General features: G+C 46.5%; 1 protein-coding gene across 7 annotated transcripts in view; it reads left to right on the plus strand.

Annotated features, from left to right (window-relative positions):
* The first annotated feature begins 477 nt into the window (after positions 1 to 477).
* trpc4a (transient receptor potential cation channel, subfamily C, member 4a) overlaps positions 478 to 18,867 on the plus strand; it is a 32,148-nt gene continuing 13,758 nt past the window's right edge. The window contains exons 1-4 of one of the 7 annotated variants that reach the window (XM_064352685.1): positions 2,367 to 3,660; positions 3,761 to 3,827; positions 6,693 to 7,099; positions 10,743 to 11,261. In XM_064352685.1, the coding sequence (XP_064208755.1) occupies positions 6,722 to 7,099; positions 10,743 to 11,261 (897 nt within the window). In that variant the 5' untranslated portion in view covers positions 2,367 to 3,660; positions 3,761 to 3,827; positions 6,693 to 6,721. The other 6 variants (XM_064352688.1, XM_064352686.1, XM_064352683.1 and 3 more) reach the window with 6 other exon arrangements.

Below are 18,867 nucleotides of genomic sequence, written 5' to 3' on the forward strand. Positions count from 1 at the left end.
AATTCTTTTTAAATTATTTAAAATATTCCAGAGCTGTGGTTCTGGAGCTTTCTGAACTGCTCTTAATATGGAATATGGAACTTGTTCATTCAGTTTTTGTATTTTTTTTTTTTTAATAAAAAACAATTCCATGTAGGCCTGGAGCAGGGGTGTCAAACTGAATCCCAAGGGGGCCACAGTGTCTGCGGGTTCTTGTGGTTTCCTGCTGCTAATTAAGGCCTTGGGCACAAGGCTTGAGGATTCCTTAGCCAATCAACAGCTTCATTTAAACACTTACGCTGACAGTGCGGCCCTGCAGGACTGGAGTTTGTCACCTGTGGCCAAGAGTATAACCTGTGCAGTTCGGGCCCCAACTTAAGGCCCCACCCCACCATTCCATTATTGCCCCCAGGACGACCCCCCTGCCTCCACCTGAGACCCTTGCTCAATTAATTTAGTCAGAAAGCAGAAGTCCCGCCAGCATTTCTTCCACCCATGAACTCTGGCCAGCTGATTTCACTAATTAGTTCCACCTCCTGGCTGAAGAATTGTGCTAATTGGCCAATCCTAGGTGACTGGCTCAAGATACTGGGGAGGGCATTTTACTTTCTGGACCTGGACTTTCCACCCCTGTGTGTACCCCAATGCCTGTTCACTATGCAGATTAGACCAGGGGGTTGTCACAAGCCATTCCCAGAGGATCTACTGTGTACCCTGGCTTTTCTTAGAGCCAATCTCATCATCACCAAGTAGTTGAAAACAGGTACTTATGTTCTTTCAAAATGGCTTCCTTGAACTTAATTTCATTGGACGATTTAGTTTTAGCATGGGCCTGATTTAGCACATGGAAAACTAGTAGTACAACCAATTTTTGGTCCAAAATGACTCCCATGACCAATCATGTTAAAAAAATAAGGTTTTGCGTGCATGCTAAAGGTCATAGTAAATCAAACCCCAAGCGCCAATACGTTCAGAAGTTGGCATCCCACGACATTATTTTAGAGAGTCATTAATTTCCTATTTGACTGAGGGCGTAAAGTAGAGTGGACATAAAAGAAGAAAAAGCTGAAAATATGCTTCTCCTTGCCCGTCCCTGCAATAAAGGGAAACGGCAAAAACGAACACCGCAGCACTCCACGTGACAAATGGGCATTGATCGCAACGGAAGGCCGGATTACTGAATTATCATAAATACTGCCGACGGGAGGGATTCCAGACAAGTGAGTCCCGTCAGAAATTGGTGAATCCTTTTTAAATGGGTGAAGTGCGCCAATTGGTGAAGGCCTTTTTTGACGGGTGAAGTGTACAAATTGGCGAAGGCTTTTTTAATGTGTGAAGGGCATGTTCCTGTTTGATATTAATTAATCAAACATCTATCTGCGCGCGGTGTTTTCAGGGGTCACGTGTGTTTTCAGTGTTTGTAACCAATTAATTTTATCGCGCACACGACCGGAAACAGGCGTGCCTAAAAGGGATCGTACCCTGAAAATGCTTTCACTCATTATGAGAGAGAAGGAGAGGGATAGAGCACTATTAAAGTTCAATTTCCCTATTTTAATTGAAACTAAATTGCACCAGCAGATTCAGCACTTACTGTAAGTGTAATATTGCACTGCATACCAGGCCAAAAATGGTCTGGCCCACGGATTTATAAAGTTGTCGTTTTGTAACATAGTAGCTCGGGAAAAACTTGACATACGATTTCCATCTCCTCATATCCGGCTTAAAGTGGCGAATCAAATAAAGAACATAGCTAATCATGTCTCAGTTGTAAAGCATTTGCGACCGATAATTAAATTTCCACTGAAATAAATTGCATGCCCATCAGGGCGAGACGCGCTTCTGAGAAGGAGTCGCAAAGCTTCCTCAGAACGCAATGACACAACTTGTTCCTCGGAAACATCACCCGTCGACGAGGTCGCCGCGTGATGTAATATGCGGCGTCTTTTCCCCAAACCCCTGCTGCATTGGAGTTTATGCCCCGCCAATCCACCCTCTCCTCTTGATTCCCTCCGCCACAGTTTGACAGCGGGAGGGGCACGAGCACCCAGGAAAGGGCGCTTAGAGGAATTATGCCGGTGACAAGCAGTTCTCACCCACTACGCCAGCATTTAACTGCATTCCGCACACACATCGGTGTCGACGCGAATTCATTTTTCTTATGAAATGAAAACTGCAACAGAGAACATTTGCCTGGCAATGAAATATCGCTCGACTGTGTACGTATTTTAGTTATGAAGAAATATCTCTGGGGGAAAAGCTCGCCGATATCCTGAAAGTGGAATATTTTTTTCTAAAAAGAAAATATGGAAAAATTCGGTTTCGCCGATTGTTCTCTCTTGCACGACGTAAAGGAGAAGCCATTCAGGAGGAGACTGGGTAAGGAATTCGGAAAAGTACAGTGTTTCATGTAATAATAACTGCGTGGTTTAGTGCGCTGTTGGGTCTGGAACGCACCAGCTCGCGCTCCTCGAGCATATCTGTCGCGTGCGGGTTATCGTTTGGCTGCCTGTACTTCTCACACTTTTGAGGACCTGTTGTGCGTTCTGTGATGGATTAAACAGTATTAAAATAATAGCAAGTCCGGATACGGTCATTTAATCGACGCGGTATATTTACAAACATCAAGAAACAACAGGTAAGTTTGGGTTCAAATCGCAAAATCATAAATCGAGTTGGTGTGTGCTTCTTTTTATCAGACCAAATGAGTGTAAAAAATACACCTAATTTATACAGTCCAGATTCAAGGCACCGTATGACATGTTTCCTAAACGTTTAATGCAGGTCTAAGTGCGAATACACACGCTTCCATTACCACTAGCACCCAAATACACACAAAATATATGTAACTGACATCCTAATGCATTACTTTACTATGTTAGCCTACACGATTACCACATGAACCTGTAGTTTTGACTGTCACAGCCTGTTGTGCAGAAATGAGAAGTGTTTAAATGTTTTTGGCTGTTTGCTCGTTCGCTGCGTTCATGCAGTTCTCGCTATGGAAGTGTAGGGGGTAACCCCTGATTACAGTCGCATTTGTATAATGGCAACTTATCGGTTTTTTAAATCAAAAGATAAATAAAGGTGTGCAATGCAAATCGTGGGATCCTAAAAGTAATGGAACCTGCTTGTTTTGTTACACGTATCTTTTTAGTCACACACCAGTGAAGATAATGTCACATCAATGATCTTCAATATTAATAATTATGTCGCCTAGTCGTGTGTCTTAAGTGGCGTTTAAGTGGACAGAAGAGTCTCGTCCGTCAATCCACGAGGCGCCCATCAAACGCAGACCTGGTATGGAAATTGTCACGCGCCGAATGACAGCAACCACCTGCAATATCAGACCGCACGCTGCAAAACACTAGTTAATTGTTAAATGCTGGTGCTCACTTTGTCGCATGTAAAAATGCGTTAGAATTCCGACTGTAACTACCAAAAACGAAATACGTAAAAGGAAAAACTGTAACGTGCGGAATTCTTCGAGCTGCGAGACGCGCGAGGGGCTCATCGCAGTTTACAGTACTGGTGCATCCAGACCGTGGTGCAATCAAGAAAATTCCGTTCTCCTTAAATTGAGAGGCAGGGGTAAGAGTATACCTGGCCTTGTCAATGCAGGGTATCCGTCATTACAAGATCAGTCTTCCCACCTTAATATGACGAACAACATATTAACAGGTATCTTACATTCCACATACTTAAGTATGTGAGATGATTATTACCCAAATTGCGTATGTGTGTGTGTCATTTTCTTGTTTTATTTTCGTCTGTATCCAAGTTTAGGTGGCAAGGTACTGTGCGCAGGTTCACGGTGAACTAGCCTACTTGTCACTGACAGCAAACAGGTAAAAGCGCGTAAAAAATTCCATCTGTTCCCACCGCTGCAAGAGGACTCGAATGGTATTTGTTAAAAAGGAGTAATTCGTGTCTGCGCGCATTAACAAGAATACATTCCCCGGGATCAACCAGAGCGCTGTGATGTTTATAATCTGAAATTTCTCGCATTTGTTCTCTCTCAATTATCCTACAGCTGTTTTAGAACAGCGTTAACGCTTATAGGTGTGGGGAAAGTACAAGGTGCATATGTCAAGTGCCGTCACATTAATTCAATTTTGACATTATCTAGTTATTTATTTGTTTGTTTTTTTCTTTCTTAAAAAAAATCGCTCTCACCGATGCATTAAACGCAAACACAACTAACAAAGCTGAGGTAAATCAGTCAACTCGTAGGGTTATCACCATTATAAAGCGATCCGAATGTACCACGAGACGCACACAAAAAGCACGTGCAGTGCAGATGTAATTAAATGATCGATAATACCAAGTGTTTGCACAGTAAATCAGTTGCGCGTGCTGAACAGGTTGCGCATGTGTGGCACATCCTGGTTATGAACGGAGTCTTATGGAAGTACCCCCACGTACTGTAGCCTCCATCTGTCACTGCAAATAAGATGAAGCGAGACCTTCAGTTCGGCTGTGTGCTTGTGGTCTTGTGAAAAGACTGCTGCCCTCGTTGTCCCTGCATATCAGCTGCAAACAGCTTTTTACCCCATCAATTCTGTCCCTCCGGCTCTTTTACCTGGCCCTAATGTTTGATTAGCTGTAACCTTTATTTGCTGTCAGAGTTATGGTTCATTTAATGTAGTTTTAAATCCATTTGGGTTGTTTTGTTCTACTGACGACCTGTCCAGGGTATATTCCTGCCTCTCATTCAGTGCATACTGGGATAGGGCTCCAGGACTGTGACCAGGAAAAAGTGTGTTGGATAACAGATGAATGGATGGGAAGTTTTGTTCTTGTTTGTATCGTGTTCAAATTTATCAATTAATTTAACGATTTATCAATTCTTGCACTTGACATCTCTCTTGGGACTACACTTTTCCCCCTCTAGGGAATTACTGCATTTTGATGATCTTTGCACTTGTGTTTGTGTCACTCATGCTGCATCTACTTGGTCAGTGGTTCCCAATCCTGTTCCTGGGGATCTACTGTAGTTTTTCACTCCAACCCTAACAAAGCACACCTCATTCAATGGTAAATGGACTGCATTTATATAGCGCTTTTATCCAAAGCGCTTTACAATTGATGCCTCTCATTCGCCAGAGCAGTTATTAGGGGTTAGGTGTCTTGCTCAAGGACACTTCGACATGCCCAGGGCGGGGTTTGAACCGGCAACCCTCCGACTGCCAGACAATCGGTCTTACCTCCTGAGCTATGTCGCCCCGATTCAGCAGCTAGAGATCCTGTTGAGCTGCTGCAGTAATTCGTAGAGTCAGGTGTGTCAAATTAGGGCTGAAATAAAAAACCCACGGGATAGTAGATGTCCAGGAACAGGGATTGGGTTACCACTGCTCTAACACCCGCCATTTTACTCTTCAGCTCCAAGCTCACAGCTGCCCATAAAACTCAGTTTGAGGCGTTTGGGTTCCCTAACCGCGTCAGTCACTCTGGAAGGGAGCTTCATGCTGAGCGAACGTAGAGTTAGCGCTAGCGTTTAGCGGCGGACGGACTCTGGGATCCTATTGGCCGCTCTGATGGCCTCGGTCACAGTGCAGGCCTGGAGGGCAGAGAGGCTGGAGGAGAATAGAACCAGCGGAGGCTGAAGCTATCGCTCATCTCTCGTCACCGAGTTATATAAGACGTACCCTCCCCCTCCCCCTCCCCCTCCTCCTCCTCCTCCTCCTCCCCACACCCCCCTCCCCCTCACATCCCTCTTCAAGTGCTCTCCGCATCACCTCAGCTGAGTCCTTGTGCTTCTGCAGCAGCCGTCACTCATCGTATCGGCTCCTCCCACATGACATCATGCCATTAGCGGGAGGCTAATGGGGGAAGTGTGGTGATTAACCCCAAGGTGGGGCGGGTGGGGGGGTGTAAGATGGGGTTTTAAAGTGTCTTGGTGTCACAGGGGTCTGAGACACAAAGTCCATAATTGGACACTCTGAATTGCCTGTAGATGTGAGTGTGTGAGGGAGTGGCGTGTGTGTGGGCACTGCGATGTGTGTGCCTTGGTGACCTGTCCAGGGTGTGTTCCTGCGCCTTGCTCAATGCATGCTGGGATAGAGTGACCCTGACCAGGAATAAATGGTTTAGAAAATGGATGGATGGATGGATGGATGAGATCAATAAAAGACAACAGCATCAGAGTAAGGTTTAGTTTCCCTGTACGAGAGCGTGACCAAGCACACTACTGGGACAACAGGAAGAAGCAGAAAGCCCCGTTACCAAGCAGAACATTCCGTTTCCAAGCAGAACATTCCATTTCCAAGCAGAACGTTCCGTTCTTAATAAGTACGTAGGCGGTGATTCCTTGTCAGCCTCACTGCCACAGGGATTGCCCTTCCCCCGAAACTGTCAACACACTGTGTGTGTGTGTTTGGAGTTGAGTATCTGTGTGTGTGTGGAGGATCTTTGGCCTGGCACACTGTGTGTGTGTTTGGAGTTGAGTATCTGTGCGTGTGTGGAGGATCTTTGGCCCGACACACTGTGTGTGTGTGTGTGTGTGTGTGTGTTTGGAGTTGAGTATCTGAGTATCTGTGCGTGTGTGGAGGATCTTTGGCCCGGCACACTGTGTGTGTGTTTGGAGTTGAGTATCTGTGCGTGTGTGTAGAGGATCTTTGGCCCGGCGCGCTGTGTGTGTGTTTGGAGTTGAGTATCTGTGTGTGGAGGATCTTTGTGTTCACCGTGCTCTCCCCCTCCCCCCCCAGCCCCAGCCCCGGCCGCGTGAGATGACCTAGCCGCGATGTCGCAGCTGTACTACCGCCGCACGGACAACTCGTCGTACCGCGACCGCATCCCCCTGCGCATCGTGCGGGCGGAGTCGGAGCTCTCCGCGCAGGAGAAGACCTACCTGAGCGCGGTGGAGAAGGGCGACTACGCCAGCGTCAAGCAGGCCCTGGAGGAGGCCGAGATCTACTTCAAGATCAACATCAACTGCATCGACCCGCTGGGCCGCACCGCGCTGCTCATCGCCATCGAGAACGAGAACCTGGAGATCGTCGAGCTGCTGCTGGGCTTCAACGTCTACGTGGGCGACGCCCTGCTGCACGCCATCCGCAAGGAGGTGGTGGGGGCCGTGGAGCTGCTGCTCAACCACAAGAGGCCCAGCGGGGGCATGCAGGTAGGAGACTGTCTCTCAGTCTTTTTGTCACAGGCTCTATGTGCTCTAAAAATGACGCTTTCCTCGTGAGAGAACTTTGCTTTTCTCTTTTCCGTTCCAAAAAACTGCATTTTGCCACCACGTCTTCAGGTCACAAAAAACATTGAACTGGGCCTCTTGTTCTAGACCAGTGGGACTCAGTCCTGGTCCTGGAGAGCCACAGAGTCTGCTGGGTTTTTGTTGTCACAGCACTTGAGCACCACAGCAGTTAATTAAATCTGTTGATTACACTTAGAGGTAAGCTGAAGCTGATCTTAAGGTGAAAACAATAGCAGTCGACTCTGTGGCACTTCAGGACCAGGCTTGAGGCTCCCTGTTTCAGACGAAGGGCTGACTACGTCTGCACCGCCCAAAATACATTACAGATGAAATGCAGTTGGGAAAAGAGGTGGGGGTGGGGGGGGGGGCATTCTGCTTCTCCTGCACGCCAATCATTTTGAGTGACAGGGAGGGCTGGATAACAACCGACCGTTTCCGCTGACTCGAATCAACAATTGCATTCGTCCGCCACTTCGCGCCTCGTGCTAATTAAACGATTAAGCCCAAGAAGGCTAACGTGCTGTGCTAATTCGCGATTAACCCCAAGAAGGCTAACGTGCTATGCTAATTCGTGATGAAAGCCAAAGAAGGATATCGTGCTATGCTAATTCGTGATGAAAGCCAAAGAAGGCTAACGTCGTGCTATGGTAATTCCAGAGCTTCGCACGTCCGTGGGGGGTTTCACGGAGAAAGCGGAGGCAGGGTGCCGCACCGGCTTCCTCGCGACACGCAGGAACACCTTTTTTTCTTTTTTCTTTCTTTTCCTTTTTTTTTTAAACGGTGAAACAGCTGCTCTCGTTACAAACGGCGGTAGCGAGGGAAATGTCAGCATCGCTTTATTCAGTTACCGAAGCGAAATTAAATGGAAGTCGCTTTTCTTCTTGTGGGCTTTGTGGATGTCGATATTACAAGAAGAAAAAAGAGAAGCACGTCTCTGCGCTATGCTGAGTGGATGTGGAGAGTTATTTAGACATTTTTAATACATCCCTGAGGCTTTAATTTCCATTTACCAAAGGGGTTCACTCCTGTGGTTTTTTTTTTTTTTTTACGGGACAAATAAAGTTCTTATTTGCCTCAGGTAATACACGAGTATAAGAAAGGTTGTCTGGCTGTGACATGAATAGACCTCATCTCACCCGTAGAGGTGATTAAATTTAGAACTACGTTAAGGGAGGTAAAGTTTGTTTTTTTTTGCCGTCAGTATTGAGATTTATGAACCTCGCCCCCCCCCTCCCCTTGATTCAGCAGCTCCGGAGAGCCACACAGTCCTCTGGCGATCTCAGCTGTCTCCGTGGCTACATGTCGCGATGTCACCGCGATGCCTCGGGGCCGCCGTTGTGCTAACACTCACCTCACGGCGTGCTTCGTTATCTTGCCGCACCTGCGGCTGCGGCTGCGGACGGGCGGGCGGCGATGGCGGGCGGCGGTGTGAAATTATCCGCCGCCGATGTGGGCCCGCGTCGCGCGGCCGTGACAATAAGCGGCCCGGACAAGGTGTCGGGGGGGATATTTATGGGGTTCGGCCTCCCCCTGAGGGACGTCTTGCCCCTTGCTTTGAAAGACAAACAGACGGTTGAGTGTTCTCTTGCCCTGCCCACATTTTAAAGCTGTTTGTGACATCATACTCGTGCTGTTCTGGCATTGGTCAGTTACCCTCTGAAGAATACAGACTGCAAGAATCAGAACTATGAAACATCAGTGCTGTTGTTGATAACAATAATGATTATAATAATCATAATCATGACAGTCAGCCATTGCACACAGGAGTCTGTCAGTGTACCTGGAGAACTGACACAGAGAATGCTATTTGCATGTACTGCACCAGTTTTTCACAGAATGATGATTTCTTCCATAAAGCACACTCAGTAGCATGAGGAGGCCATTGTGGGTCCACACAGCATGCGACCATCGCCTTGGCCTGGGCCTGTTGCGTATTACTGACGGCTCGCTTGCATTTTTTGCGCATGAAGCAAAATGGCTACTTTATTACCGCGCAGTGATGTCACCCTGCAGCAAAGAGGCTTGGCTTTGTGGCTTCGCCCCCATGGCAACGGGCGCCGTTAGCGACCAGCCAGGCCGCGGCCCCTGGAAAGCTTTCCCGTTAATCCCGCCATAACTGTCCAGTTTACAGGGGGACCCGCCACCCCCCCCTCCCCCCCACACACACCCCGCTGAGGGGCCCATTCATCAGGCTCCCGTTGAGCCGCCACCTCTCTCTGGCCCGCTATCTGACACAGGGAGGCCGGCGTTGTAAAAACAGCCCGGTTTTATCTTCCCGTGAAAAACAAACAAACTAAATCCTTGTACAGCACTGAGGCTGGGCTCTGCTTATGGAAGAGCATTTCTGGTTGTGCTGCAATATACTGCATTGCTGCATTGCACTGATAAATCCGTGCTGTAATAGATTTTTTCACAGATATATTGAGTGTGTATTACTGTGAAATTACCTAGTTATTACTCTACCGGGTTATTTAGGTAATTTGGACCTCTTTCTGTGCTTGGAGCTGCTGATTCTGAATTTATGTTTAATTCCTCTTTGGGACTGGATGTGAAGCATTTGATAAAATGCTTCCGGGGAAAATATAGCACCTACATTTACTCATCCCTAAACCAGCGGCCTTTGCAGTCTGTTACAGTCTGTAACGTAACTGTTAAAAGTCAGCTGGAAGAGCAGGAAGTCAATTTCAGTGATGTCACTGGATTTATTGTATTTCTTCATCTTTTTAAAAGCCACCTTTTAGTGGCTGCAGTGCTGTATCAGGGAAACGGTCAGCCTGGGGATAAATAATGGGAATACCAGGGTTTGATTGGACGGAGAAACCCCAGCCAGCACATAAATGTGGGAATCTCAGGGTCTGATTGGACAGAGAATCCCCTGCCAGCATCCACACACTGGCCACAGGCCCATTTGAGGCACAGTGAGACCAGTTAGCAATGAGCATTAACTAATCCATACGGCATTGCTATACAGCAATAGCAATGCACAGCATTATATTTCACTTGTTGGCTTCAATGCTTTGTTAGTGTATTGACTGACAAATCGATTGTGTTATTTCCCAGCTTAAGTAATGTTTGTGGGTTGATTGGATAACTAATCCATTCATTTGTGGGTCTGCTCGTGTATATTATCATCGCTAATGCTTTGTAAACACGTGTTCATGTTATTGAATATTTTTGGGTGCCACTGTATTCGATGCACTTGTTCGTGTTAAAGAATTCACTAATGAAAGCATTGGTTCATGTTAACAAATGCATATGTGCATGTCTACTAATTTATTTAGCATGTTCGCAAAATCATTTGTGTTTGCGTTTGTGTTTTTGAATGTAGTCGTTTGTTCATTAATGCATTCTTTTGTGTTAAAGCATGCAGGCTAAATAATGCATTTGCTTATGTTAAGTAATGCATTTGTTAATGCAAAGTAATGCATTTGTTTACGTTTAGTAATTTGTTTGTTAATGCATTTGTTTGCGTTAGTTAATACATTTTGTTTGTGCTAAATAATGCATTTATTTATGTTAATGCTAATAATTAAATAATAGTTAAATAATGTCCCTCCGTCGGCAGGTGCCTCCGATCCTCCTGGACAAGCAGTTTTCGGACTTCACCCCCGACATCACGCCCATCATCCTGGCGGCGCACACCAACAACTACGAGATCATCAAGCTGCTGGTGCAGAAGGGCGTGTCCGTGCCCCAGCCGCACGAGGTGCGCTGCAACTGCATTGAGTGCGTGTCCAGCTCGGACGTGGACAGCCTCCGCCACTCCCGCTCGCGCCTGAACATCTACCGGGCGCTGGCCAGCCCCTCCCTCATCGCCCTGTCCAGCGAGGACCCCTTCCTCACCGCCTTCCAGCTCAGCTGGGAGCTGCAGGAGCTCAGCAAGGTGGAGAACGAGTTCAAGTCCGAGTACGAGGAGCTGTCGCAGCAGTGCAAGCAGTTCGCCAAGGACCTGCTGGACCAGACCCGCAGCTCCCGGGAGCTGGAGATGATCCTCAACTTCCGCGACGACGCCAACCCGCTGGAGGAGGAGACCAACAACGACCTGGCCCGCCTCAAGCTGGCCATCAAGTACCACCAGAAGGAGGTGAGGCGTTTGTTTTTGGGGACCTCCCTCACCACCCCCCCTGTTAATGATTTCCCTGGTTTTTATCCCAGGGCTCCTGGTATAGTTTGTGAGTTTAGGTTTCTGTGCAATGTCCTTCCCTCTGAGTGGTTCTGGTACGTTTCAGTAAGCATCGTGTTCATTGGTCTGCGCGGTTGAGCTGGTTTGTGGCTGACTTGAGGTGTTTTCAGGCATGGATTAGGTCATTGATTAGCTGAAGGGCCTCCACCACGGCAACTCAAATCAGGGCCTCGGGGCGATAGACTGCTGGCTTTCATTAACCCCCCCCGCAATGTCTGGCCAATCAGTGACAATCAGTGGCCAATCAGTGACATTATTGGACTTGGAGCTGTCAGGCAGAAGAGAACACCAGCAGCACTGCTGACCTTGAGAGACAGATTCTGAGTGTCCCTGGTGTACATCATGTCCTTGTTTCCAGCGCCTCGGCTTAGCTGGAACAAAACCAGGGGAGAATCCTGCAGGCGATGCAGCGGTCCAGGATTTGAGTTTGAAATCCCTTCTCTGGAGTGTCTGTTTCAGGCAAACTGCAGTTTGGGAAGTGGTTGGATGGTGTTGAGGTGAAGGCTGGTAAATATTTGATTTGGGATAAATATCTACCACTAACTGGAGCCCCGTGCTCCCACCTACACAATATCATACACTGATAAAAAACGTTTTATTTGATAATCCTAAAAGATTAACTTCTCACTTGAACAAACCTTAAAATTTTCAAGTGAGAAAACATTGAAGTCACATTTTTTATTAAGTTTTTTTTTTTCTGTTAAGTGACCGTTGGCTACAGTGCATCCCCTGCACGGTCGACAGACTTGCCTCACGTGAGAAAGTCGACCAGGTCAGGCTCGTTGAACTGGAATCCTGGCTTTGTGTAGCCCCGTCCTCACAGTGCCCTCAGTTGCTAGTGTAGGGCAATATTTTCAAGTTGCACTTTAAGAACAACGCCACAGTCGTGAGATTTGAATTTGAATTATTGGGAAAGGGTGATAAAGGAGATAAAGCAGTTATGTCATGGTGAAGTATCATAAGGTTCAGAGCATGGGGGGGAGAGGAGGGGAATGCAATTATTCCTGGTGCTTGGTGTAGTGAGTCATGCGGGGGGGGGGGGGCAGGAGGAGGGGTTGGGAAACGGAGGTTCCAAAAATAGGAAGTCACGATGTGTGCGTGTGGATGAGGTTTGGCTATTAAAATATTAAGAACTACCCCCCCCCCCCAGCATCATATCTGTGTCTCAGGGGGCTTTCCTGCATTTGCATGCAATCAAACCTCTTTCATATGTGTGTATTTCTTGAATTTATGAAATCGTCTCTAATTTTAGTGAATTAGTAAAGCCTGGTCGTACTGGTTACTGGCTCTGCATGGCAAAAGCCCCAGTGTTTAAATCTACTCTTAACAGAGTGTCTATGAGTCCAATAGGGACTCACACGTTGCTCTGTATCAGAGTTTTCTTCGTCAGAACTGGACTTTCACGCCGTGAGAAGTCAGCGTCGCCGTGGACAGCGAGTGAGCAGTGCCCGTGGCGCAGATCTCTTCGGCCGTCGGGAAACGCAGCGCATTTCGGCGCCCGTTAGCGCCGTAGCGCTCGAGCTCCTTTTTGCGCTGTTGTCATGGCCACCGGTTCTGCTCCCCTGCTCTGACAGTGCTGCGGCGGCAGGGTGGTGAAGTCTGGCGCTGGCAGCGCTGACACCTGCCTGGACCGGGCTGCCTCAGATCAGCTGTCGTCCTTCCTGGCTGGTGTAAACCCGCCATTGATTCGGCTGAATTTTGGAGTTGTAGGTTTGAGTCGGGGATAGGCAGTTGGATGTGTGGAGTTGTAGTTTTGGAGTAGGGGAGAGGCAGTTGGATGTGTGGAGTTGTAGTTTTGGAGTAGGGGAGAGGCAGTGGGATGTGTGGAGTTGTAGTTTTGGAGTAGGGAGAGCAGGATGTTGAGTTGTGTTTTGGTGGGAGAGGCAGGGATGGGAGTTGTAGTTTGGGTAGGAGGCAGGGGTGTGGGTTGTAGTTTTGGAGTAGGGGAGAGGCAGTGGGATGGGTGGAGTTGTAGTTTTGGAGTAGGGGAGAGGCAGTGGGATGGGTGGAGTTGTAGTTTTGGAGTAGGGGAGAGGCAGTGGGATGGATGGAGTTGTAGTTTGGAGTGGGAGAGCAGGATGGGTGGAGTTGTAGTTTTGGAGTAGGGGAGAGGCAGTGGGATGTGTGGAGTAGTGGGAAGTATCACGAAATAAAGATTCTTCACTATAATGAGGTCATGAGTGCTGACCTTTGACCTATGTACTTAACCCATTGACCTATGTGCTTAACCCTTTGACCTATGGAATCTCACCATTAGTGGCAGTACACAGTGTTCCAGAACCCTGATTGAGTGAGGAGAGACAGGAATGATAGAGTCAGTGAATCCCACATCCCTTGAGTTGAGTCTACTAGCTATAAACACAGGAGGCACACTGAGGGATGTGCCTGTTTCTGGATTTAATGCCAATTTCTGCTCTTAATTATCTCATTATCCCGATCATTTACATGCTCATGAATGCCAGATGAAGATTGTCGTGTCTCCATCTGAAATATGTCACTGTGGTCGAATCTATGGACGAAGTGGTGTTGTTTAGCTGACTGATTCAGGTTAATTGACGGAAACACACCTGCCATCCAGGAAATATAACTAAATCTCGTCTACCCCTACCAAAAAAGCATCTTCGCTTTTCCCAAGCCGTTGGCATGCTGCAGAATTTCATTTTTAGCAGGTGGGTCAAAACCACGACATCCCCTCTTCTTTATCTTGTCCATTAATTCCATCAGAAGGAATCGCTCCGGGTCCATCCCTGATAAGTAATGGGCAATGTGCGAAATGGCCGTTCGGTTCCGCCCGTCCGGTAAACCCGCGGCTCGAGGCGTCTGAGAATTCCTCGGTTTCAGGGTTTCTCTCTCTCTTCCGCGAGAAGAGATCTTCGGCCCGAGATTAGGAGAACAAAACTCTTGGGATTCATAGCGTTAGCCTGTGCGCCGCTGAATCAATATCGTATTTGCACCGCCTCCATGAGAACACATCATTTTTTAAATTTTGCGAATATTCCCCAATGTAAGAGTAAGTCTGAAGATGCAAGGGTTTTATTAAGAGAAATGAAAGGAAAAATATTTTTACTAGTACTGTACACTGTGGGTAAAAAAAGAAGGGAAAAATCAGAAGGAATATTCCTTTGGCACTGGTGCGTGTCCTTGTGAGACGCTGAGAGTTCATGAATTTTACACTGTCTGCTATCGCCCCCTGCTGAGGGGAGTGTGGTACTGCATCCTCAGTGTTATTGATGTTTCTCCTGTTCCGTGGCTGTGAGTTAAAAATCGAACTGGCTCCTTTCAGCTAATCCCTATTGCTTTCAGTGCCGTTTCTCAACATCATACAGAATTCCAGATTTTGTCCCTTTGGGGATAAATATCCATGGAAACATGAAAACAAAATTGTTGAAAAGGTATTTTTCACACGACTGACCCATTTTACTTCACATGGGTGTGCGGACATTAAAAATGGCTTTACACCTGTGGATCTTTTTTCCTGAGACGTCTTATCACCTCTCTTTCTCCAGCACCAGCTGTAAACCAGCCTGTTTGCTTTGTGGTCCAGGTGACGGCGTTTGGTTTTGTTTTTTTTGGGAGGTTTGGCATCGTAATGATTTTCACCTCCGGTAACCCAAAGAACAGAACAGAACAGAACGAGGCTTCTTCTGTCCTCGGAAGTCTGTGGGTTGAAATCCCATCTTGATGATTAGTCAGGTGGCTCTTTCATAAAATCCCACCCCCCACCCCCCCTCCCCCTAGTGCATTAATCAAGGGGAGCTCAACCGGAGAGGAGCGGGAGAGAACACCAAGAAGAGAACACCTGTGCGCCTGAGAGAAATTTGAGGAGGAAAATCTGGGACTGCAAAAATATCAATCGCCTACTTTTGGGCGGTGTGTTCACGAGGGTCTCGGTACGTCTCCGGGCTGTTCCCATGGTAACGGGGAACCTGTGTTTTTCGGCTTGATGCGGGGACAAGCTCCTCTCCCCCCCCCCCCCCACCCCCACCCCCAACCGCTCCTAACACTTCATGGAACGTTCTGGATTCGTTCTCCCACAGCCAGGGATTCTCCTTTGGACAGGAAGCGCATGTGTACTGTGTTTGCATCACAGGTGGCATGATAGTGATGATGACGATGATGATGAGCTGATTTACCACCCAAAATTATTAATGAAGAGGCATTCCCCCCTCTCAATCAGTCAATGAATCAATCAGTCATTTTAAGGAATTTGAATATAATTGCAGAAATGCATACCTGAAAACATATGAGTAAATATCTATTATTGAAGATTTTTCAGTACGCTACGGGAATTTAGCTGACATTATTATCCAGAGTGACTTGCACATCTTTTTACATTTTTTTTTTAACACAGTATCCATTTATACGGCTGGATGTGTACTGAAGCCACTGAGGTTAAGCACCTTGCTCAAGGTTACAATGGCAGTGCCTTGCCCAGGCAATCGAACCTGCGATCTTTTTGGTGGCAGGCCCGGTTCCCCTAACCTTTAAAGTTCCCTGCGCTGCGGCCCTCTGTTCAAATAAAGCTCATTTCGTTTTATGCTGTTTTTACGAAATGGAGTGCCCTGCCAGGCCTGAATGGTCTCTTTGGGGGCCGAATCCGGAACAGAAGCAATCAGCGAGCGGCGCGCGAACCCGGCTCTCCGCGCGGTCCTCGTCCTCCCGCGCCGCCCAGTCCGCCGGTCGGCCGGCCCGTTGTTTATGGCGGTGACATTCACAGGACGGAGAGCTTTCTGATGAAATGCCGCACACAACGCTGGGCCAGGGCAGAGAGGGGAATAAAGCTGGTTTACCACTCTGAAGGATGGGGATTTATCGCCAGATCGCTGATAAGCATTTGCATTCTCTCCTCTGCCTGATGGAGAAGACCTTGCTGCAGTGAAAGGGCTCTTTCATTTGGTAATTGCTAATGCAGACGTTACAATTGACTGCGGCGACTTTATATTTTGGTTTCCATACTGATAGAGGAATACATACAGAGGAACGTGTTCCTTACGCAATACTGCAAGAGCTAAAGAGAAGAAAAGAACAGATTTCCCCAGGAGTCTCTGAACTGTAAAATAAGTCTGGATTTATCGTAACATGACTGGCTTTATAGTTTTTGTTTCTAGAAAAAAATAATTTTGTCATATTATAGTAATGTTACCGCAGACAAAAATGATTTCATGTATGGTATTAATAAGGATGATTAGTATAGTAATTATAGTGACATATAGTAATGTTGCTATAATTAGTTTAGCATTGATTATTGATTGTTGTGATGTCAGTGGACATTTATGATTTTTTGACCTTGGCACAACACCCTTGAGATCAATGGTGGCAGGGGGGGAAAGATATTCACCCTAGAACCTGTATCTGAATATGGTACACAATAAATGTCAATGTCCAGTGTCAATTCAACTCTAACAGTGTTCATTCAACTCTGATAAGAGGGTCCAAATGTTATCTGAGTTGAATTAACACTGGACGTTTTTCTGTGTCGACAGGCTTAGTTCTGCATTGTGCACTCTGAAGACAAACACGTTTAATACTTGTTCCTGGATGGTACATTTTCATTACTGTCTGAATCAGCTTTAAAAGTCCTCCTTACTGACAGCATTATTTCTATATTTATTTAGGAGACACCTTCATCTGAGGAAGTTAGAGATTAATAATGCTTAAAGTAGGCGCAATATAATTTTATAGCCTGCACTATATTTTATTTTCCTGCCTGACATTCTGTTCTTTAATATATTTATGAATACCTTGAAATAAAATGCATTATTTTATCACGCAGTATATCACACCCATACATAGCCACAGAAATGGCAAAATCCTACCTTCTTCACAATAATGTGATGTTTGCCCCTGGCTTAATTTGAGGCTGGCAATCTTTTTTTAAAATTTCATTTACACAACATAACATAAGGACGAGAACAGGCCATTCAGCCCAACAATGCTCACCATTTTCCTGACTTAAATTGGTGCTCTGATTACCTGCAGACTCGATAGTATCTAACACTATATCAAGCCTAGTCTTGAAAATCAAGCAGTCATTGTTTAGCTGCATTCGTTAACATGTGTAATATTTCATTAAGAAAGTGGCTGGTGTTTTGGCATTCTTTTTTTTTGTCAAACGAAGGAAACATTTCACAGGCAGGAGAATCCTCCCTCGTTCCCCCCGCTAGTGCCTGTTAGCGTCTCTGGCACAGGCTGCCTTTATTGCTGCTGGGGCGGAGCAGAGCTCGAGGGTAGTACAATGTGCTCCTGGGAAAGACTCCTGACATTTCTGCAGCGAGGGGAACGCTAGCTATCCTCAGCTAACGTTCACAAACAAACTCGAGCGCGTTTTTGCTGTGGATTATTGCGGCTGGGAGAAGCGGAGCGTCAGGGGAAGTGCCAGCTAACACAGAATGTTCTCACGGTGCTACTGGAGTGTTCTGTCAAGTTTATAACGTTGCCACTACGTTGCAGCAACGTTGTGAGAGCGTTTTTTGTGTTACCTGGCATATTCAGTATCCTCCTGGGGAAGTGGCTTGGTGTTTCGTCAACAAGGCATATGCTAGCTTTCACAAACATAAACTCAAGCCCTTTTTTGGGGATTATATGCCCTGACTTATATGCCCTCCAAAACCGAGGCAAAGGGGCTTTGTTCACAGGTATAACGAAAATGTCCAAACTGAGATGAAAACTCCCTCAGGGTGTGGCTCAGTAACCACAGAGTGCCACAAGGTGGCGCTCCACTCTCCACACCTCATTCTTGTGTTTTTTCAGCTGATGGTGACAGACTGAAGTTTTCATTACGTAAAAAGCACAATGATTGGTTGACACCAGTGAGTCACTGGAAGGAAATGTTTGCTCCCAGTGACTCACTGATGTCAACCAATCATTGTGTAGAGCAAAAAAAAAAAATTTGTTAAAGCAAATCTAGTGATTGACAGCTCAGTGTAGCTGGGTTCCTGAACCCTGGCTCCCCCTTCGCTATTTCCCGCCGAAACGCTCCGGTTCACAGCCGTTCCTCTCTGACGGCTGAATGGAGCCCAGGCGCTTTGCAAATGGGGGCCCGCCTTAGTGTTTGTGCACCTCTGTTTGCAGAGATTTAAAATGGCATCCTGTAGTTTCCACCTGCATCTCTGATAAGTGCGGCACGATACGAGCCTCATTAAGAAGGAAAACATTGAACGACTGAGTGCAGAATATCAAAGCAAGCTGTTATGATAATAAAACAAACAAACAGATCACCTTGATACACCGTGTACCCGATCTTGTTACAGCTGTTACTGGGATGTTACAGTAAATTGAAAACATTTAATTGGATCAGTGGTTACAACAAGGATGTGACACAGATACATTTTCAGATGTTGAGTTTGGTGTTCATGATCTTTGCACGCATACAATACCTGGCCATATCCATTTAGTTGTATACGATGCTGAATTTAAATTTGGAGTAAAAACTGAGGTTATATAAGTCACTTATCATTAAGGTCATTTAGCAAGTAAAACAGAAGAAAACATTACTTTTTATGAGAAT

The sequence above is a fragment of the Anguilla rostrata genome, chromosome 9, assembly GCF_018555375.3.
Source record: "Anguilla rostrata isolate EN2019 chromosome 9, ASM1855537v3, whole genome shotgun sequence".
NCBI lineage: Eukaryota > Metazoa > Chordata > Actinopteri > Anguilliformes > Anguillidae > Anguilla > Anguilla rostrata.